General features: G+C 43.6%; 1 protein-coding gene across 1 annotated transcript in view; it reads left to right on the forward strand.

The window, feature by feature from the left end:
• The window catches only part of ATXN7 (ataxin 7), a 182,939-nt gene that overhangs the window by 12,743 nt on the left and 147,049 nt on the right, over positions 1 to 23,147 (forward strand). Inside the window, exon 3 of the mRNA XM_073592174.1 lies at positions 1,575 to 1,677. Within this exon, the coding sequence (XP_073448275.1) occupies positions 1,575 to 1,677 (103 nt within the window). The remainder of the gene's footprint in view (positions 1 to 1,574; positions 1,678 to 23,147) is intronic.

A 23,147-nucleotide genomic window follows, 5' to 3' on the forward strand; every position in this document is an offset into this window, starting at 1 on the left:
CATGGAAATGCAATTATTTTAGTACAGGCAGTCACCGAGTTACGAACACAGAGTTATGAACGACTCCTACTTACGAACTGCCTCAAATGCCGGCCACTTGTGCTCCACGCTGGTCCTGGATACCTTTCGAGCACCTCCGGACACATCCCACACTGCCGTACTACGCCCCAGATAACATAACAAGCGCCCGGAACATCCAATATCCATGCACAGGCGGCATTTTTACTTACGAATGCAGTGTTCTGACTGGAAGTTACACTTACAAATACAGTGTTGCGACTTACGAACAACTTCGACTTATGAACAAACCTATAGTCCCTATTGTGTTCGTAACGTGGGGACTGCCTGTAAATATAAACTGCTAAATACCTTTTCTCATCAACAGTATATAGCAGTCTTATGACTTCTATCGGTATCTGGTTAAAGCTTGCAGAAGGAGTTTCCATTCTCCCCTGACTGACCTATGAGGCTACATGACCCCTGACCCTCAGTCTGGACAGTGCTGATTGGCTCTGTGTTGATCACATGCACCCTCATCAAAAAAACCCGAAAAAATACAATACAAAAATACAAGCAATACACACCAAACTGAGCATGTGCAGAGTGCCTCCTAGGCTCTGTTCTATAAGCAGATGGACTGGGGACTGGGGCAGAAAGGGAGGATCAGAGGAGACAGGATCAAACAGCCTTTTTTAACAATGCAAATGATTAACCCCTTAAGTTCCACAGTGAGTATAACAAGCATGCTTTACTGCATATACAGACTGATTTTACTGTTGTAGGTTTAGTAACACTTTAAGGGGAACCCCCCCCCCGGTGGAGACATAGACCGCATAAAAAAACACATTTCCTAGTACACTGAGGATGGTTTCAAACTTCTCTCAGGATTGTACTGCTCTCTGTGTCCCCAAGACATAGATTCCCCTATACCGCCTGTCTAATGCCCCGTACACACGATCGGAATTTCCGTCCGAAAAAACTTGGATGGTTTTTCCGACGGAATTCCACTCAAGCTTGCCTTGCATACACACGGCCACACAAAAGTTATCTGAGCTTTCGACCGTCAAGAACGCGCTGACGTACAACACTACGACGAGCCGAGAAAATGAAGTTCAATGCTTCCGAGCATGCGTTGAATTGTTTTCGAGCATGCGTGATTTTTTGCGCGTCCGAATTGCATACCGACAATCGCATTTTCGGATAGGAACTTTTTCCGACCGAAAAATTGAAAACCTGCTCTCAATCTTTTGCTGGCGGGAATTCCACCAGCAAAAGTCCGATGGAGCATACACACGGTCTCATTTTCTGACCAAAAGCTCTCATCAGTCTTTTGCTGGCCGAATTTCCGATCATGTGTACGCGGCATTAGTGATAGCAGTCAGACAGAACAGGAAGAGAAAAGGAGTCTTCTCTGTACACCAAAAATAAAGTTGGTGGGAGTGAACCTTTAATAACACTACATAACATAATGCTATGCAATTATGTTATAATGATTTTTTTTCTTTTTTTTTTTAACATTCTCATTTGCATATTGTGTTGTGTAATTATATTGTTCTTTATGTTTTATTCTGCAGAGCTGCACTACAAAAGGAAGAACCAGAAAATTAAGAGTCTTATCTGAAGCTATTCATAAATCAGTAACTACATCTTCAAGTTGTAGGAATGCATCCTTGAAAGGTATGTGACTGTCTGAGCTCTACATTCCCTTTCTAGGGACAGATTTTTTTTTTTCTATTCCTGGATAATTGATTAATTGACCATTCACCAATATATTCTAATAAGCAATTCAAATCCTATGCAGTGTAACTGCTTTATTTGGTAACAGGAATACTTCTTCCTAAAGCTGGCCACAGATGGATTGAAATTTAGCTGAATTTCGAGCCACCTATGGCCTTTCCCTTCTACAGAAGTCGATCTAATGATTGACTTTTCTAAAATGGGATGTTGGAAAGTTTTCGTTTGATCAGTGGCTGCAGCGCTGATTAGTGTATTCTGATAGTGGAGGAGTCCCAGCTGTCAGAATACAATAGCACAGAAGGGAGGATTCCTTCATCCACCTCACTTGTGTTGATAGGGGAATCTGTTATTTATTTATTTATTTATTTATTTTTTTGATCAGCCTGTTAGCTGATCAAAAGAAGCAACCTATCCATGGCCAGCCTAACCACTAGACCAGGCCTTTTTCTGACACTTCTCACATACATGTACAGATCAGAATTTTATTGGGAGAAAATTACTTAGAACCCCCAAACATTAAACTTTTTTTTAAAGCAGGGACCACAGAGAATAAAATAGTGGGTGTTGCAGTTTTTTATGTTACACAGTATTTGCGTAGCAGTTTTCAAACACAATTTTTTGGGAAAAAAACCCACAATATAATACCCAGTTGTTTGGTAACATATAAAAGATGATGTTATGCCGAGTAAATAGATACCAAACATGTCAAACTTTAAAATTACGCACACCCCCCATGGAATGATGACAAACTACGTAAATTATATTATCCATAGGTGATACTTTATAAGCCTTTACTTGTTACTGCTTTAGATTTACACAGGAGGTCTGGTGCTAGAATTACCCTCCTCAATCTGATGTTTGTGGTTATACCTCAGATGTGTGGTGCCATCGCTGTGTACATACTACGCGTGACCGACGCGTGGGTTCAACTTTGTGCACAAGTACGGGGGGGCGTTGCGTAGGGGCGCTTTAAAAAAATTAAATTGTATTTTTTACACTTTTTATTTATTTATTTATTTTTTTAATCACTTTTATTGTTATCTCAAGGAATGCAAACATCCCTTGTGATACCAATAGACAGTGACAGGTTCTCTTTACTGAGGCATCTGGATTCTATTAGACTCCAGATGTCTCCTCTGCCCTTAAAAGCTTTGGATCATACCAAGATAGGTAGGATCTAATGCTTTTTACAAACCACTAATAGTTTGTCTACAACCGGCGAAACCAGAAGTGACAAAATACTCATTGCGTCCTGTTTCTTAGACAATAGAGGTGATGGGGCCGTCCCAGTCCCTGATCAGCTCTATAGTCAGCTGGTGGCAATCCTGGGTTCCCCGGTGGGATGGTAGACCCTGGGAAGGTGGCTGGAGGGGGAGCTATTGAGCTGCTAGGATTGCTTTTACAAGAAAATGCTCCGTCAGCACTAAAAAAAATATATTGGGATGATGCCTGCAGCTGCAAGCATCATTTGGTATAACCACTCAGTCATGTAATGTACTGGTACGTCACCTGGCATTAAGTGGTTAAGTACAATAACCTAAAGAAGCCAATTGGCTGGTCTGCTTTAGCAAATAAAATTAAGATTGGTTGCCCCTGTCAATTTTTTGCCAACTATATCCCATGGGGGAGATTTCACTTTCTGTCCTGTAGACTCAGCAGGAATTGAGAGGAAATCTCCCCAAAGTGAGGCAAATAGACGGTTGTCCACGTTGGAAGGTTTCCTCTGTGTTCCTGTTTTGGTGGCAACTCAAAATGTTGGGCTTTTCCCTCACTTTGAAAAATGTATTTAAATGTGGTACAGCGCTGCGCTAATGACAAACTGGGAAAGCAGCCAACACACCCATAGACTCAAGGGCAAAAATAACAACGAAAAAATACAAAGTGTGGCGCTAATAGTAGCAATAAATGAAACTAGACATAAGTAAAATCATACAATGACAATATGAACCAAAATTGACACGTAAACACAAGTGACAGTGACTAATAAACAAAAATAATAAATCAATATATGTGTACAATACAGATATTGAATATAATCCAAAAACATCAAAGGAAATATGTGATAACAGTGCATAAACAGTTATCTAGTGTAAAGTCCAAAACACCAAAAATTTGTGACATCAGTGCATGAGCGGTTTTAGGCAAGTGTTTTTCTTATAGGTGTAGAGAAACTTTCAACCCAGTAGCCTGGTAGGTACGTAGACCATAGAGGATCAAAGGTGCACGGAAGTTTAAACACAGTGCCAGGACCATCACCAGAAGCTATGGAGGCTTACCGGAAGTTGTGGCCTGAAATGGCGTATGCCATACAGGTCAAAAAGGCTTAGTGACCAACAGGTCTAAACGAATTATCCAGTCAGAAGTTATCGTCACACAAACCATGGGGAGGAAAAATCGGTCAACACGACTTCCACATAGATAGATATACCACCGTAGACCATGCGAAAGATTCGTATTACATGTGAGGAAGAAAAACACTCACATAGTGTAATAACGTAAAACTTGGATTTATTAAAAAAGTAACATAAAAAAACAGACTCACATTTTAGCAGATAAAATTAGCGTATCAATCGTGTAGCGGTAGTTGTGAGGGATCCACCCAACATGTTTCAACTGAAAAGTCGTCTTCAGAAGACGACTTTTCAGTTGAAACATGTTGGGTGGATCCCTCACAACTACCGCTACACGATTGATACGCTAATTTTATCTGCTAAAATGTGAGTCTGTTTTTTTATGTTACTTTTTAAATAAATCCAAGTTTTACGTTATTACACTATGTGAGTGTTTTTATTCCTCACATGTAATACGAATCTTTCGCATGGTCTACGGTGGTATATCTATCTATGTGGAAGTCGTGTTGACCGATTTTTCCTCCCCATGGTTTGTGTGACGATAACTTCTGACCGGATAATTCGTTTAGACCTGTTGGTCACTAAGCCTTTTTGACCTGTATGGCATACGCCATTTCAGGCCACAACTTCCGGTAAGCCTCCATAGCTTCTGGTGATGGTCCTGGCACTGTGTTTAAACTTCCGTGCACCTTTGATCCTCTATGGTCTACGTACCTACCAGGCTACTGGGTTGAAAGTTTCTCTACACCTATAAGAAAAACACTTGCCTAAAACCGCTCATGCACTGATGTCACAAATTTTTGGTGTTTTGGACTTTACACTAGATAACTGTTTATGCACTGTTATCACATATTTCCTTTGATGTTTTTGGATTATATTCAATATCTGTATTGTACACATATATTGATTTATTATTTTTGTTTATTAGTCACTGTCACTTGTGTTTATGTGTCAATTTTGGTTCATATTGTCATTGTATGATTTTACTTATGTCTAGTTTCATTTATTGCTACTATTAGCGCCACACTTTGTATTTTTTCGTTGTTATTTTTTCCCTCACTTTCAGTCCCAGTGACAGTGGTCACCAGGACAGATAGAGGATGTACAGTATATCTCCCTTACAGGGACACAAAGAGTGGGGAAAAACATCAGAGGTGCGAAGCAGGGTAGGGGGTTGCAGAATAGGACCATGTTACACATTAAACCAGGGCTTGACAAATTTTCTTTGAATTTAGTAGCCAGCTAAAAAAGTTAGGAGGCAGTTTTAAAAATAAAAAATAAAAATCTTATGGGTGGAGCATGTAACATGTTCCCAAAGGTGAACTTATCCTTTAACTCTTTCACAACCCGAGCCGTTTTTACGTTTTTTTGCACACATTTAAAAAAATAATTTTAGGCCTGAAGATTACATAAAACCTCCAAAAATTATATATTTTCTGAAAGCAGAGACCCTAGAGAATAAAATAGTGGTAGCTTCAATTTTTTATGTTACGCAATATTACCGTAAAGGTCAGTAAAAAAACACATTAAAAGTTTATTTTAAGGGGCAAAAAAATGCAATTAACTGCCCAATTTTATGGGGTAAAATATAAAAGCCGAGGTTTTACCCAGCAAATACAGTAGATACCCAACATTGCAAACATTAAACACGTCAATACTCTATATTTTCAATAGGCAAAGCTTTAAAAGCCCCCTATTATAGGTCATCAGTTTAGCGTTAGGAAGGAGGTCTGGTGCTAGAATTATTGCTCTCATTCCGGCGTGTGCGGCGATATGTAACGTGTATCGCAATCTACGTTTTCATGTGTAGGCTCCCCGCTGCGTGTGTTTACATGCGTATTTTTCTGGGCGGGGGGCCTCAATTTTTTGAGGGGGTTTTATATGCTTGGGTGTAACTTAAATTTTTTATAATAATAATAATATAAAAAAAAATTGCCCATCACATAGGTGACGAAAAGTCCTCATATTTGAAGATTTTTTTGGTGACAGGTTCTCTTTAATGAGACATGCAAGGTCTAAAAAGACCTGCATGTCTCCTCTGTGCTCCGCTGAGTGTGATGCAATTCACACTACACTGCCATTACATTTTTTCCCAGCCTTGATGGCCGGGGAAACTGTAAACAGAGACCCGGAAGTGACATCACACATCACTTCCGGGTCAACAGTTAGAAGGGGAGGAGAATCGACATGTGTCCGCTCTCCTCCCTCCCCTCTACCCGGTGGGTACAGAAGGGTGGACTATCTGTTTAGGGCGTTCACAGGTATAAGTTATACTGATTAAGCAATTTAAATTTAGCTCAAGAAATTATTTTTATATCTTTGGCCATTCTTCCTCCTCTCCAGACATCCAGTGGAAATTTTTATATATATAATATATTATTTTGTTGTGTTTTGTTTTTTTTTTTTTTTTTCTTTTATTTTGCACTCAATTACCAACCGATGTTGAGTGTACACTGGTTTTGGGCTGTTGAACTGACCCAATGCTTTTAGGGCAATCCATGACAATACCCTTTTGTTGTGTATATGTAGCTGTTTAGCAAGAGTTGTCTCACCTGATAATTAGAAAGAGTAGGCTTTCGGAATGTAGAGCGTATCTTGTTGAATAACAGTGGATGTGTATTATACAGGATTTCTCTCTAAAGCCCCGTACACATGATCAGAATAGCGTACAAAAAATTCTGCTTTTGATGCGTTCGTGTGATAATCCAATCGTTAGTACACAGCTATCGTCTGAAATTTTCTGAAGGGACAAACATGAAAATTTTTCTCGTACGATACCGGATCGTACGATTTTCGTTTTAGCCAGTACAGTTTTTTGGTACAATAATGTTTTATTGAAATAAGTATAATATCTTGACAAACATTCACCCACGCAGGGGACGTAGTTCAGTCAGTACAGTTTTCGTCCGAAAATACAATTGTGATAATCTCATCATGTGTACTAGGCTTAAAAGTGATTGTATAGTCTAGTTTTTTTTTTTTTTCAAAAAAAATAACAAACATGTTATACTTACCTGCTCTATGCAGTTGGTTCTGCACAGAGCAGCCCCGATCCTCCTCTTCTTGGGTACCTCTTTGCTGCTCCTGGCCCCTCCCTCATGTCGAGTGCCCCCACAGTAAGCAGCTTGCTATGGGGGCGCCCGAGCAGAGTCACAGCTCCGTGTGTCCATTCAGACACGAAGCTGCGGCCCGCCCCCTCTCTCCTGATTGGCTGACTGACTTTGATTGACAGCAACGGGAGCCAATGGCGCTACTGCTGTGTCTCAGCCAATCAGGAGGGAGAGTCTCAGATGGCCAAGACATTCGTGAATGGGGTTCAGGTAAGTATTAGGGGGTGCTGGGGCAGCTGCTGCACACAGAAGGCATTTTTATCTTAATGCATAGAATGCATTAAGGTAAAAAACCTTCTGCCTTTACAATCACTTTAGAGCCTAGTACACACGATCAGAAAATCAGATGTAAAATACAGCTTACGGAGCAATCATGCGATAATCTGATTGTTGGTACACAGCTTTCGAGAGCCGTTCACAATGAAAAATTTTCTCGTACGAAACCAGATCGTACGATTTTTGGTTTTAATCAGTACAGCAGTCGTCTCAAAAAATCAGAAGAGCAAGACCACGCATGCTCAGAAATGAAAGAATACATTCAATACTATTTATTATAGTTAGACCACTACATCACTTCCGAAGTTGTATTCTGCCGTACGAGAATTTTCATGCGTTTTAGTAATCTCTTCATTTTCGTTCTGAGATTAGCATGCTAAAAGAAAATTGGACAATCGTTTTTCCAATAATCTCATCGTGTGTACCAGGCTTTATTCCCAATGTGGAATTGAGAAAATCCACTGAGGGATCATATTTATTATAGTTAGACCACTGGCTGGGACAAATATTTAGCTTGTTTACTTTCTGCAGCAGATGAGGGAAGGGTATGGGTTAAAGCAGATTTCAACAGTACCACAAACTGGAATCACAATTTAATTCATTTTTAATATTCAAAGCAAACTTCCACATCCATCCATGTCTCTGTGCTTTATTTTGGTGAGAAAATACTTTGAAAAATACCACCTTAGCATTTCTATCCTTGGCCGCCTTGAGTAAGGGCAGATGATTCATCTAGCATGTGAAATAGAAAAAAAATGCCCATGAAGGCTCCTGGAATGTACATAATTTTGGCCTAGGCCAGAAAACCAGAAGTAACTGAAAAAATGAAAAAAAAAAAGTTTAAGGGCCAATTCACACGACATGCAGTCCAGTGCGTTTTTTTTTTTTTTTTTTTTTTTCTGCATTAAAAACATATTGGAAAGTAGATTATATGGTTTCCAATGGCATTGTTCACACCAGTGCGGTCAGTTCCAGAAAAAAAGTAGAATATGCTGCATTTTTCCTTCACTGGACTCTTTAGGGTGAAGTTTAACCACTTCAGCCCCGGAAGATTTGGCTGCTGAATGACCGGGCCATTTTTTGCGATTGGGCACTGCGTCGCTTTAACTGACAATTGCGCGGTCGTGCGACGCTGTACCCAAACAAAATTGAAGTCCTTTTTTTTCCCACAAATAGAGCTTTCTTTTAGTGGTATTTGATCCCCTTTGCGGCTTTTATTTTTTGCACTATAAACAAAAAAACAGCGACAATTTTGAAAAAACACAATATTTTGTACTTTTTGCTATAATAAATATCCCCATTTTAAAAAAAAAAAAAAAAAAGCAAATTTTTTCTCAGTTTAGGCCGATATGTATTCTTCTCCTTAGGCCGATAGGTGTTCACTCCTCTGCGATCCAATTCCTGCACAATTTCACAGTTGGCACTGCGATCTGCGAACCGATCTGGGGGTGTCATTAACTTTACATTGACACCCCCAGCGGTTTGTAGATCTCTGTGCGATGTGGAAACCGACACTGAATCGCAGCGTTTCCTGCATCCCACTAGTGTGAACCGAATCTCAGTCCCACTCTGAAAGTGTTGAATACACGGAGTGTTGGCTGTTTGTTTAAACAAGCTGATAGCAGAATTTAGCTGGTGTTTGGTAAGCTACCAGCATTTGCTAAAAGAGACTAAAGCTGGCCATAGCCAATTCGGTTTTCTCTGGTTTAACCCGTGGGCTGGACAAGTGAAAATCAGTTGATTCCCACATGCATGCCAACCTCCCATTGCCAGCTACTGTATGTAGGCACCCACGGCAGGATTTAGTCAGTGTTTGGCTGATAATATCTCACCTGGCTCAGTCGATTTTTTTTTTTTTTTAAATCAACTTTTTTTTGATTCGGTTGGTGCTTGCAGGGATACCCACAACTCGAATATTTGGCTGATTAAACAGGAAATTGGACAAAATTCAAGCCATTTATGAGGACCTTAATAGTTTGCTAAAAAAAGACAACCCAAAAAGATCTTTGTTCAGCATTCTATTCTGAAGGCAAAGGGTGCTAGAAGTGTGGCATCAAAGCTCCTCACAGAACATTACGGAAGCTTTTTGAAAGCATACAGAGCAGTTTGGGTAGCGAATGGGTAAAGCAAGCCATAGAGCAGGGGTCGGCAACCTGCGGGCCGGGCCGGGCTGGGCCGCACCCGGCCCACTGCCACCTAATCTCCGGCCCGTCAGTCACGGGCACCCGACCCCGCGGACAAGTGGGTCTCTGTTTAATAATGTCATCTGCAAAAGTGTCCGTGTTGTATAATAAAAATGCAGCTATATACCAGCGCCGCTCAGCGCTCAGTTGACTCGCCACCTCCCTCCTCCTCTCCCCCCCCTCCTGACCGACATCATTCTCGGGCCCACCCACTGCAATTGTCAGACGAGGAGAAGAGAGAGGCCGAGAGTGGCGCTCTTAATGAGGTATATATATGCATTTTTACTATATAACACAGACACTTTTGCAGATGACTGCTGTATGCCCCCTCCCCTGTCCACAGCCACTGCTGTATGCCCCCTCCCCTGTCCACAGCCACTACTGTACCCCCTCCCCAGTGGCGGAATTACCAGGGTCGCAACAGTTGCAGTTGCGACGGGGCCCGGCATTCCGCCACTGTGGGGGGGGGCCCAGCGGGGTTGCTCTTCACACACGCTCTGAGCGGAGATCATGTGTCATATAACAATAGCACAGAGAGACACCGGCGGCGGCATTAATGTTCTATTTGTCAGTCCTCTCTGGCACAGATGAGAGAGGACACACAGCTGATCTCACGGCTCCCCCTTCTCCCCCTCCCCTCTCCTGTGTGCTCCGCAGGAAATGTGAGCTCTTTAGCTTCACACTAGACTGCCCGCGGAGCACAGAGGAGAGGGGAGGGGGAGAAAGGGGAGCCGTGAGATCAGCTGTGTGTCCTCTCTCATCTGTGCCAGAGAGGACTGACAAATAGAACATTAATGCCGCCGCCGGTGTCTCTCTGTGCTATTGTTATATGACACATGATCTCCGCTCAGAGCCGTGCTGTCCGGCACTGATGGGATCTAATAGCATTCACTGTGATGGGCACTGATGGGCACTGATAGAAGGCACTGATAGAAGGCACTGATGGGCACTGATAGAAGGCACTGATGGGCACTGATAGAAGGCACTGATGAGCACTGATAGAAGGCACTGATGAGCACTGATAGAAGGCACTGATGAGCACTGATAGAAGGCACTGACTGATGAGCACTAATAGAAGGCACCAATGAGCACTGATAGAAGGTACTGATGAGCACTGATAGAAGGCACTGATGGAAGGCACTGATGAGCACTGATAGAAGGCACTGATGGGCACTGATAGACGGCACTGATGAGCACTGATAGACGGCACTGGTGAGCACTGATAGACGGCACTGGTGAGCACTGATAGACGGCACTGGTGAGCACTGATAGAAGGCACTGATGAGCACTGATAGAAGGCACTGATGGGCACTGATGGGCACTGATGAGCACTGATGAGCACTGATAGAAGGCACTGATGAGCACTGATAGAAGGCACTAATAGGCAGCACTGATGGGCACTGATAGATGGCACTGATGATTGGGGCACTGATTATCAGTGTAAACAATTTACTGACATTCTTGACAGTTAACAGCAGTCCTTTCCTCACACAGACACAGCGTGTGAGGAAAGGGCTGTGGATAATCAGCAAGTCTGTTTACATGTGATCAGCTGATCACATGGTAAAGGGCCGATGCGATTGCGCTGGATGCACGTCCCAGGGGTCATGCAGGAAGCACGGTTTTGGGAGGATGTCCATGGACACTCTCCCAAAATTGGAAGCCCGGGGCTCGGATGGAAGGGGGGCCCATCATGGTTTCTTGCACCGGGGCCCTGAAGGTTCTAGTTACGCCTCTGCCCCTCCCCTGTCCACAGCCAATGCTGTATGCCCTCCTCCTGTCCACAGCCACTGCTGTATGCCCCCTCCCCTGTCCACAGCCACTGCTGTATGCCCCCCTCCTGTCCACAGCCACTGCTGTATGCCCCCCTCCTGTCCACAGCCACTGCTGTATGCCCCCCTCCTGTCCACAGCCACCTCTGTATCCCCCCTGTCCACAGCCACCATTGTACCCCCCGTCCACAGCCACCTCTGTATCCCCACCCCTGTCCACAGCCACTGCTGTACGATACCACACCGTAATCCCCCCTCCACCAAATGATTTGGACCAATGCACCAAGACATGGATGAGTTAGTTTGAGGTGTTGGAACTTGACTGGCCTGCACAGAGTCTTGACCTCAACCCGATAGAACACCTTTGGGAAGAATTAGAGCAGAGACTGCGAGCCAGACCTTCTCATCTACAGTAGTGCCTGACCTCACAAATGAGCTTCTGGAAGAATGGTCAAACATTCCCATAGACGCACTCCTAAACCTTGCAGACAGCCTTCCCAGAAGAGTTGAAGCTTTTATAGCTGCAAAGGGTGGGCCAACTCAATATTGAACCTGTTCTACACAGGCCATCTTTATGTAGAGAAACAATTTTTTTTTTCAGATCCTCAGAGAGTTCTTTGCCATGAGGTGCCATGTTGAACTTCCAGTGACCAGTATGAGAGAGTGAGAGCGATAACGCCACATTTAACACACCTGCTCCCCATTCACACCTGAGACCTTGTAACACTAATGAGTCACATAACACCAGGGAGGGAAAATGGCTAATTGGGCCCAATTTGGACATTTTCACTTAGGGGTGTACTCACTTTTGTTGCCAGCGGTTTAGACATTAATGGCTGTGTGTTGAGTTATTTTGAGAGGACAGCAAATTTACACTGTTATACAAGCTGTACACTCACTACTTTACATTGTAGCAAAGTGTCATTTCTTCAGTGTTGTCACATGAAAATATATAATAAAATATTTATAAAAATGTGAGGGGTGTACTCAGTTTTGTGAGATACTGTATAGATAGTGAAATTAGATTGTAAGCTCTTTGAGGGCTGATGTGAATAGATAGTACGTAAAGCACTGCCTACATTGACTGGGCTGTATGAATGGCTGTAATAAATAATAGTAGATTTCCCTTTTCCAGATGCTGAGCACTCGATCCGTCACGTCCGTGAGCTCAGAAATCATGTCACGTTGTCACAGAACAGGCACTAGTCATATAATTGTTCTGTTTTTTGCTTCAGGATCAGGGTAGAGTAGACCATTGTGTTGAAATTATGTTGCCTGGCAACCACGGCTTTGCATAAAAAAAAATAGATTAATTCATTTTAAATATGTACTATGGTAGTTGGTAGCTCCGTACTTCCTTAAGAGGTGCAGTAACCCTATTTACATACATGCACTGGACTTATTCTCCTTATCAGAAGGACGGGGAAATTGATTGCTGGGAATTCGAAGTCCATAAATAAATGCTTGTCAGTCAAGTGTGTCGCATGCAAAATAATATTCCTAAAAAGCAATGTGTGGGCAGTGCAGCAGTTCATCTGCAAGCGGTCCACCAGAGCTTTAAAGAGAACCAGTCACGACTGAGCTCATATGAAACTCTGAACATTCATTCTTCATTGATTCATTGATTAGGATTCTGCAGGCTTACTTGTGAAATATTTATATTTGCCTCTTTGCTTTGCTGTATTGCTTTTGTTGATGCCTTTGACAAGTGCTTGACCTTATCCACTGCACACTCAGTAGCTGGGAGACGGTACGTAAGGTCATCTGACCTAGGCAGCAGTTGCTTAGGAGAGTGGATAGGAGGCCTGAAGACTCTCCGTGTGCTGACTCTATAGTGTTTTCATCTGATATTATGGTAGTAGTGTAAAAAAAGAGAATCTGAATATTGTGTTGGCAGATTCTACATATCGCAGGGCTTCCACTAGCACTTTGGGTTGTGGTAGGGATGAGTCGTTTAGAATCGAAGCACCACATTGTAATATTCAAGTCCAAATACAAGATAATTCCAATGACAAATTGTTTGCCAAGCTAACGCGTTTTGGGACTCTAACTCCACTTCCTTCATCAGGCCTTGGCAAAAGAGAAACAATGTATGTGGACACAAGAAGGGTAATACACATGGTCTCAAGAGGGCCGTACAGTGTAAATTTGAGCATATTTCTCTACCTAGGAGTCACAGGTGCAGCATACAGCCTGCTGCCGGCAGCCTTTCAAAATCAATGACAGGCTGAAATAGTGACATATGCTCTGCCCCAGACTTGGGTACGGGGATGTATGCTCCACCCCACACTTGGGTAGGGGGACGTATGCTCTGCCCCAGATTTGGGTACGGGGAGGTATACTCTGTGCCAGACTTGGGTACGGGGACACATGCTCTGTGCTAGACTTGGGTACGGGGACGCATGCTCTGCCCCAGACTTGGGTACGGGGACGCATGCTCTGCCCCAGACTTGGGTACGGGGATGCATGCTCTGTGCCAGATTTTGGTACGGGGACATATGCTCTGCCCCAGATATGTATGCTCTGCAGCAGATTTGGGTACGGGGAGGTATATTCTGTGCCAGACTTGGGTACGGGGACGCATGCTCTGTGCTAGACTTGGGTACGGGGACGCATGCTCTGCCCCAGACTTGGGTACGGGGACGCATGCTCTGCCCCAGACTTGGGTACGGGGACACATGCTCTGTGCTAGACTTGGGTACGGGGACGCATGCTCTGCCCCAGACTTGGGTACGGGGACGCATGCTCTGCCCCAGACTTGGGTACGGGGATGCATGCTCTGTGCCAGATTTTGGTACGGGGACATATGCTCTGCCCCAGATATGTATGCTCTGCAGCAGATTTGGGTACGGGGAGGTATATTCTGTGCCAGACTTGGGTACGGGGACGCATGCTCTGTGCTAGACTTGGGTACAGGCACGCATGCTCTGTGCCAGACTTGGGTACGGGGATGCATGCTCTGTGCCAGACTTGGGTACAGGGACGTATGCTTAAAGGGTGAGACTTTTTTACATGGATATAATCATTTTAAATATAATTATTATTATACACGATTTATATAGCACCAACAGTTTACGCAGCGCCTTACAATGTAGAGGGGGGACAGCACAATTACAGTACAGTTCAATACAGAAGGGACAGGAGGGCCCTGCTCGCAGAGCTTACATTCTAAAGGGAGGGGGTGGTGGTACAAAAAGTAATAGATGCGGGGAATGATTTGATGGGGGGTGGTCGGGGACAGTTGTTAGGTGGGTGTGGGATAGCCTTCCCTGAATAAGTGAGTTTTCAGGGATCTCCTAAAGGTGGACAGGTTAGGGGCTGATCAGATATCCCGGGGCAGGGAATTCCAGAGGATGGGAGAGGCTCTGGAGAAGTCCTGAAGGCAAGCATGAGAGGAGGTAACAAGGGAGCTAGAGCTAAGTAGAGCTAATTATAATGCACAATACTAGTAAACTTTTACTTTAAATGTAATTGTAATTCCTTATATTACCTCCAGTCTGTCTGCCTCCAGCTTCTCTGGGTTCAGATGCTGATCTTCCCTTTACAGAGCCCTTAAAGTGATTTTAAACGTTGAATTTGTTTTCTAAGCATCAAACATGTTATACTTACCCAGTGGCGGTGCATCCATAAGGACGCACAGGCGCCGCCCCCTCTCTCCAGCCACCCCCTCTATGACCAATGGATAGATTAATGTATAGCATGAATCTATCCATGGCCCCTTTTCGGGTGCCGGGCACCTGAATTACAGCAGCGGGGGGTGTTTTTGAAGCATCTGATTAGAGCCATAGGCTCTAATAGGCGTCAAAAATAGTGACCTGCGAGTGCCATGCTTGGTGCTCGCAGTTCACCCAGGTGTGTTAGAACAGCGAATGAATATTCGCTGTTCTAACACTGAACCGCTCAGTTTAGGCCGATATGTATTCTTCTACATATTTTTGGTAAAAAAAAAATAGCAATAAGCGTATATTGATTGGTTTTGCACAAAAGTTATAGCGTCTACAAAATAGGGAATAGATTTATGGCATTTTTATTTTTATTCTTTACTAGTAATGGCGGTGATCAGCGGTTTTTATGGGGACTGTGACATTGCGGCGGACAGATCGGACACGTTCAACACTTTTTTGGGCTATAAAAATGCACTGATTACTGTATAAATGTCACTGGCAGAGAAGGGGTTAACACTAGGGAGCGATCGAGGGGTTAAATGTGTTCTTTGGGAGGTGTTTCTAACTGGGGGGGGGACTGACTGGGAGTACAAAGTGATAGCTGTTCCTAATCGTTAGGAACAGAGGATCACTCCGAACTCCCTTGTCAGAACAGGGATCTGTTTGTTTACATTGACAGATCCCCGTTCTAGCTCTCTGTGGAGCGATCGCGGGTGGCCACCGGCATGTGGATGAGCTCCCCCGCCGCGCTGTAGCTGTTAAAGGGAACGCCGTACAGCTACAGCGTTTCGCGGGAACGAGCCGTCCTGCCACGGTATAAAGACGGCGGCTGGTCGGCAAGTGGTTAAAGTATAAAAGTCACACTCGCATATGAAACGATATGCACTGGCTCATAAAGACAGAACGGAGCTTCGTAAATGCTTCTGTCTCACAGGATGGCAGCGGGTGACGTCATCCAAACGTAGCTCCTCCGAAGGGTGCAGTATACAAGCATGGTAAACTTCCCACCTCCAGAGTCCCTCCATCATATCACTGTTGTAGAGTGCTTCGAAACACAGAGAATATACTGTAAAAAAATTCCAAACTGGGGTCCAGCGCTCCCTATGGGCCCATCTCAATGATGGGTAACCCTAATGTACAGTAGGAGGTGGGTCCAGATCTTAACCATGGAGGTCCCGTTGCTCCACAATGCAGCTGAACTTAAGTACATGATTCTGGGTAATGGATGGAATACAGGTACACTTTAATAATTTATGCTTATTTTCACATTTAAAGCGTAACTTCATTTTTGCGTTAAAAAAAATATAGAAACAAAAAAAAAAGGATTATATAACATATACAAGCCTTATTGTAATTTAATGTTATTACGAATTACTTGTACTATTACAAAGTGAACTCCCTTTTCATAGTGCGGCTCTGAGATTTTCTGTAAAATTCAATGCAATATGGCAATCTGGAGGTATTCCGTATACAATTGGTGTACGTAAAGCGCCCAGAATTGTAATTTCCTGCTTGTGTGAAGATTTCTGCACTAAGATGCAAGTCAGGTTTTAGGCATCCTCTGTAACAAAAATGTCATTTTTGGTGGGATGCTCCCTAAGGATTAAAGTTGTTCTAAAGCCTTAACATTTTTTACTTTAACCACTTGCTGACCGCCCTGTAGCAGCTTTACTGCTATAGGGTGGTAGCTGTGCGCCCGATGTGTATATATATGTGATCTGGCATTTCCGCCTCTAGGGGGTGCGCGCACGCTGCTTCTGCTGTGACTATTCACAGCAGAAGTCGATCTGCAGGTGCCAGGCACTCAATGTCCTCCCGCACCTGCCAATCATTGGCTAAAGAACACAGAACGGTGATCTGCCTATATAAACAAGACAGATCTCTATTCTGACAGGGTGGAAGGGGATGGATTCTGTGACTAAAATCTATTTCTTCTCCTGGTAAAAACAGCACACAGTGTACACCAAAACACTGGCTAGGCACACATTTAACCCTTTGATCGCCCTAGATGTTTAACCCCCTTCCCAGTCAGTGTCATTAGTACAGTGAATATTTTTAGCGCTGATCACTGTATTAGTGTCACTGGTCCCCAAAAAGTGTCAAAAGGGTCAGTTAGTGTTCGAATGTTCTGCCGCAATATCGCCGCATGTCTGCAGCTTTTCTATACCCTCACTTCTGAGTCTCACTTGCTTTGCTGGGGCACTGGGAGTCATTGGCTCCCACTGCTGTCAATCAAAGCCAGTGACGAGGGAGCAGGGGACGGGGCCAAGTCCTGCTGTCTGTGTCAATGATGCAGCACTGGGGCTCGGGAGCGAGCATGCAAGATTGCCCCATGGCAAGTAGCCTCTCGTGGGGGCACAATAAACGAAAAAAGACTGGAAATTTAAAAAAAAAACATTTTTCATAGTTTGTTATAAAATTTTGCAAACAGGTAATGTTTCTCCTTCATGAATGTGCGCTGATGAGGCTGCACTGATAGGTGACATTGATAGGCGGCACTGATGGGAGCTGATAGGCGGCACTGATGAGGAGGCACTGATTGGCAGCACTGGTGAGCACTGATTCGAAGGCACTGGTGGGCACTGATTGGCAGCACTGGTGGGCACTGTTGGGACTGCACTGATAATCAGGACACTGATAATCAGTGTCGATGTCCCTTTAACACAAGCCAGTCATCCTCTCTCTTCTTCTTTCTTCACTGTCAGCTTGTGTTTACATCCATGATCAGCTGTCATTGGGCACAGCTGATCACGTGGTAAAGGGCCACTGTGAATGGCCCTTTACCCCAATCTGTGATCAGCTGAGTCCAAAGGGCCCATCTATCACAGGGGGCGCATGGGAAGAGGGATCACAGGAGGATGTCAGTAGACGCCCTCTGTGCAAACTAAGCCAGCGCTGTATTTGTCATTCAGCTATAGCATGGGCGGGAAGGGGTTAAGTATTTTGATCACAATATATATAAAGATAATTGGGAAAACCCAGGTATATTTACTAAAAAATATTGCCCCCTTTCTGCAAGCAAAGGGTGGCTGTAATAGCTTTTTAAATCTAAATGTTTTTCTGTTTTATTTTATTCTTTTCTGTTCTATTTTCCGTTTTATCTCTTCATAGTAAACAAAATATCAGTTTATTGGCTCACTTAGGCCTCTTCCATGCTGCCAGGAGTCCACCTGTTCAGCGGGGAATCTGTTCACTGATCACGCTAAGAAGATGGGTGGCTAACTTTGTCAGTCCCGCTTAAGCAGAGCAGACACAGACACAGCCCGCTCTCCTCTATGGGCGGCCAGATGTAAACAGACCGACTGTCCGTTTACACCCGACTGCCATCCAATCTAGGATTCCCATCTGTCTGCTTTTAGTGGAACATGGACAAATGACCGTTTACACCCGCCACTCCATAAAGGACTGGCTTCTTTTGCCTGCTGAGTGCCCATCATAGAAAGGCATTTGCTATGGAGTCACTCATGTACGTTCACACCCGAGCCAGCTCTTTGTGTTCATAGACACGCACAGTGTGGCTCAGCCCTGCTCCCTCGTCACTGGCTGTGATTGATATCAGCGGGCTGCTGTGTCTGCGACTGTGAGGGGGGGGAGAGCAGAAAGAGCCTCTGATCTTGTGCATGTTGCTGGATTGAGATGGGGCTCAGGTAAGTATTGGGGGTGGGGGGGGATAGCTGCATGCAGAAGGTTTTTTAATTAGGGTAAAAAACTTTCAGCATTTACAACCATTTTAATGCGTTTATACAAGTACTGTACACATTGTGGTAACCACTTTCTGACCGCCAGGGTGGCAGTTGTGTACAGGATTATGTATATATACGTGATCCCGTAATTCCACCTGCAGGGGGGGGCACACGGGCCGCCAGCACGCAGCTTCCGCTGTGATAATTCACAGCAGAAGCCGATCTGCAGGTGCCGGCACTCGATGTCCGCGGACACCCGCTGATCTTCAGCCAGAGACTCAGAACAGAGCTCTGCCTATGTAAACAAGGCAGAGTTCCATTCTGACAGAAGGTAAGGGATGGATTCTGCGTTCCTGCAAATCAGGGACTCAAATCAATATTGGTATTTTTTTTACCAAAAATATATAGCAGAACACATATTGGCCTTAATTTTTTTGAAGAAATTTGATTTATTTAAATAAAAAACTTTTATTGGATGCGTTTTATAGCAGAAAGTAAAAAATATAATTTTTTTAATCAAAATTGTCTGTCTTTTTTTTGTTTATAGCGCAAAATATAAAAAATGCAGAGGTAATCAAATACCAATAAAAGAAATCTCTATTTGTGGGGAAAAAGAACAACATCAATTTTATTTGGGTACAGTGCAATTGTCAGTTAATCACTTACAGACCGAAAGGATTTTCCCCGTTAATGACCAGGCCATTTACAGCGATACGGCACTGCATCGCTTTAACTGACAATTGCGTGGTTGTGCGACATTGTACCCAAACAAAATTGACGTCCTTTTTTTCCTACAAATAGAGCTTACTTTTGGTGGTATTTGATCACCTCTGCGTTTTTTTTTTTTTTTTGCACTATAAACAAAAAAAGAGCGACAATTTTGAAAAAAAAACAATATTTTTTACTTTTTGCTATAATAAATATCCATTAAAAAATGTAAAAAAACAAATTTTTTGATCAGTTTAGGCCAATATGTATTCTTCTACATATTTTTGGTAAAAAAATTGCAATAAGCGTATATTGATTGGTTTGCACAAAAGTTATAGCGTCCACAAAATAGGGAATAGATTTATAGCATTTTTTTATTTTTAATTTTTTTACTAGTAATAGCAGGACTGTGACATTGTAGCAGACAGATCGGACATTTTTGAAACTTTTTTGGGATCAGTAACATTTATACAGCAATCAGTGCTATAAAAATGCACTGATTACTGAGTAAATGTCACTGGCAGGGAAGGGGTAAAAGAGAGAGTCCACCTGAAAAAAAATTATTAAAAGCCAGCAGCTACAAATACTGCAGCTGTGGACTTTTAATGGACACTTACCTGTCCAGGAGTCCAGCGATGTTGGCAGCCGAAGCCGAGCAATAGCTCGGCTCTCGGCTGCTGCCGCTGCCATTCTCAGTGAGGGAATAAGGAAGTGAAGCGCTGCGGCTTCACTTCCCGGTTCCCTACTGCGCATGCGTGAGTTGCGCTGTGCATCTTAAGTGGTCCCCGCTATCTCCTGGGACCTGTGTGTTTCCCAGGAGACAGCGGGGGGGCGTGACTCCCGCGGGAGTCTATTCCCGGAAATGGGTGCAGATACCTGTCTAATATCTGCACCCCCCTCCCCCCTGAAAGGTGCCAATTGCGGCACTGGAGGGGGGGAGGAATCAGATGAGCGGAAGTTCCACTTTTGGGTGGAACTCCACTTTAACACTAGGTGGTGATCAAGGGGTTAAATGTGTTCCCTGGGAGGTGTTTCTAACTGTGGGGGGATGGGACTGACTGGAGGAGGAGAGAGAGATTGCTGTTCCTTATCACTAGGAACAGCAGATCTCTCTCCTCCCCTGTCAGAGCGGGGATCGGTCTGTTTACATTGACAGATCCCCGTTCTGGCTCTTTCCTGCAATCGTGGGTGGTCGGCGCCTGTTATGGCACTTAAAGGAGCCGACGTACATCTACGGCGATTCGCGGGAAAGAGCCGTCCTGCCGCCGTATAATGACGCCGGCTTGTCGGTAAATGGTTAAAGTAACGCAGTGCCGTATCGCAAAAAGTGGCCTGGTCATGAAGGCCTGGTCGTAAGTCTTCCAGAGGTCAAGTGGTTAAAGAAAAAGTAAACTCCCCTGGTTTGTTTATACCTATAGGTAAGCCTTTAATAAGCTAGAGGGAATGTAAATATCTCCTAAGCTTGCACCGTTTAGGAGAGGTTTACTGTATACCCCACCGATTCTGTCATTGACATTGGCATGTGCTCTGAAGGAAAGGCCACCGGTGCCGTTTCTTCAGAGCTGTGTGCCGTGACCAGCAGCGCATGCGCGGGTGTGACGTCATCATGGCTCCGGCCACTCACAGCGCCGGAGCATGTGAATCCGGAAGAAACACCGGGGAAGATGTCAGCCTTCTTAGCGGTGTGTGGGCGCCACTGCGGGGGCTGCGTTCTAAGGTAAGTATTTCATAATGCGTTAGTATGCGATGCATACTAGCGCATTATGCCTATAATGATGTGCATTAGCTGTCACACACACATACATTCTTTGTGTGTAAATAAAATATATTTATAAACTGTGTAAATCTTATAATATTGTGATGGAGGTGATATGGAAGGAGTATACCCCTAGGTTAGGGGCAGGGTGGACTATGCTAAATATACACATACTGTATGTACAGCTGGTAGTGATTGTGTGTGATGTTTGTCAGCTGTCAGCTGGTCTGCAAGGTCCCCCCTCCTGTGTGTGTGAATAATGTACAAAAGGTACAAATAATGGGAAATCCATGTGGCTATAGGGTTGTGACATTGAAAATGGTGCCTCCTCCTCCTCCACTTTTGTGTCTTTATAATGAATACATAATAGAAATTCTGTAGATGTTTGTATATAAACACTGAATTAATATGTAAATGTATGTACAGTGCTCAGCATAAATGAGTACACCACTTTTGAAAAGTAAGATTTTACCCACTTCAGCCCCGGAAGATTTTACCCATGACCAGGCCTTTTTTTGCAATACGACACTGCGTTACTTTAACTGACAATTGCACGGTCGTGCGACGCTGTTTTCCCCCAAATAGAGCTCTCTTTTGGTGGTATTTGATCACCTCTGCGTTTTTTTTTTGTTTTTTTTTGCTAGAAGAAAACAAAAAACGGCAATTTTGGAAAAAAACAAAACAATATTTTTTTACTTTATTGTATAAAACACATCCAATAAAAAAAAAAAAAAAATGAAAATTACATTTCTTCATCAATTTAGGCCAATATGTATTCTGCTACATATTTTTGGTAAAATATAAATCCCAATAAGCGTACATTGATTGGTTTGCACAAAAGTTATGGCGTCTACAAACTATGGGATATTTTTATTGAGTTTTTATGTATTTATTTTTACTAGTAATGGCGGAAATCAGCGATTTTTAGCAGGACTGCGACATTGCTGCGAACAAATCTGATACTAAGTGACACTTTTTGGGGACCAGTGCTAACAAAAAAATGCACTTTCACTGTACTAATGACACTGGCAGAGAAGGGGTTAACATCTGGGGCAATCAAAGGGTTCCCTGGAAGTGATTGCTAACTGTGGGGGATGCTTTGACTAGGGGGAAGACAGAGATCCGTGTTCCTGCTTAGCAGGAACACAAGATCTCCATCTTCCCCTCTCACAGAATGGCAGTCTGCCTTGTTTACATAGGCAGACCGCCATTCTGCCTCTCCTAGGAGCGATCAGCGTGTCAGGGCAGACGTCACGTCTGCTGGACCTGCTGATTGGCTCCTGCTGTGTTCAATCACAGTGAGAGCAAGTCGCCGGCGGCGCACGCCCCAGACCCAGTGCACGAAATCACATACAGATACGTAATTTCTCGCAGGAGGGCCGCCTTGCCGCGGAATATCTGCATGAGGTGATCCATAACAGGTTAATCAGTATCTCAATGAACAAGAACAATTTCCAAAATTTTGACAAAGCTGAGTTTTATAGAACATTTGTTCAGCTCATTACATGAAAGTAACTTAGATTACAAAATCTTCAGTTTTACTCAAATTAGTTGATGCAAAAATGAATACACCCCACAATAAAAACTACAACATCTAGAATATTGTATGACCTCCATGATTTGTAAGGACAGCACCAAGTCTTCTAGGCATGGAATGAACAAGTTGGTGACATATTGCAACATCTATCTTTTTCCATTCCTCAAGAAAGACCTCTTTTATTGCCGGGATGCTGGATGGCGAGTGATGCTCATCTCTCTTCAGAATTCCCCATAGGTGTTCCATTGGGTTCAGATCAGAAGACATACATGGCCACTGAATCACTTTCCTTATTCAGAAATACAACAGTGGCCTTAGATGTGTGTTTTGGATCATTGTCATGAAGATATAGTAGATGAGGTGTATAGT

The sequence above is a fragment of the Aquarana catesbeiana genome, linkage group LG07 (genome assembly GCF_042186555.1).
Source record: "Aquarana catesbeiana isolate 2022-GZ linkage group LG07, ASM4218655v1, whole genome shotgun sequence".
In the NCBI taxonomy this organism is placed as follows: domain Eukaryota; kingdom Metazoa; phylum Chordata; class Amphibia; order Anura; family Ranidae; genus Aquarana; species Aquarana catesbeiana.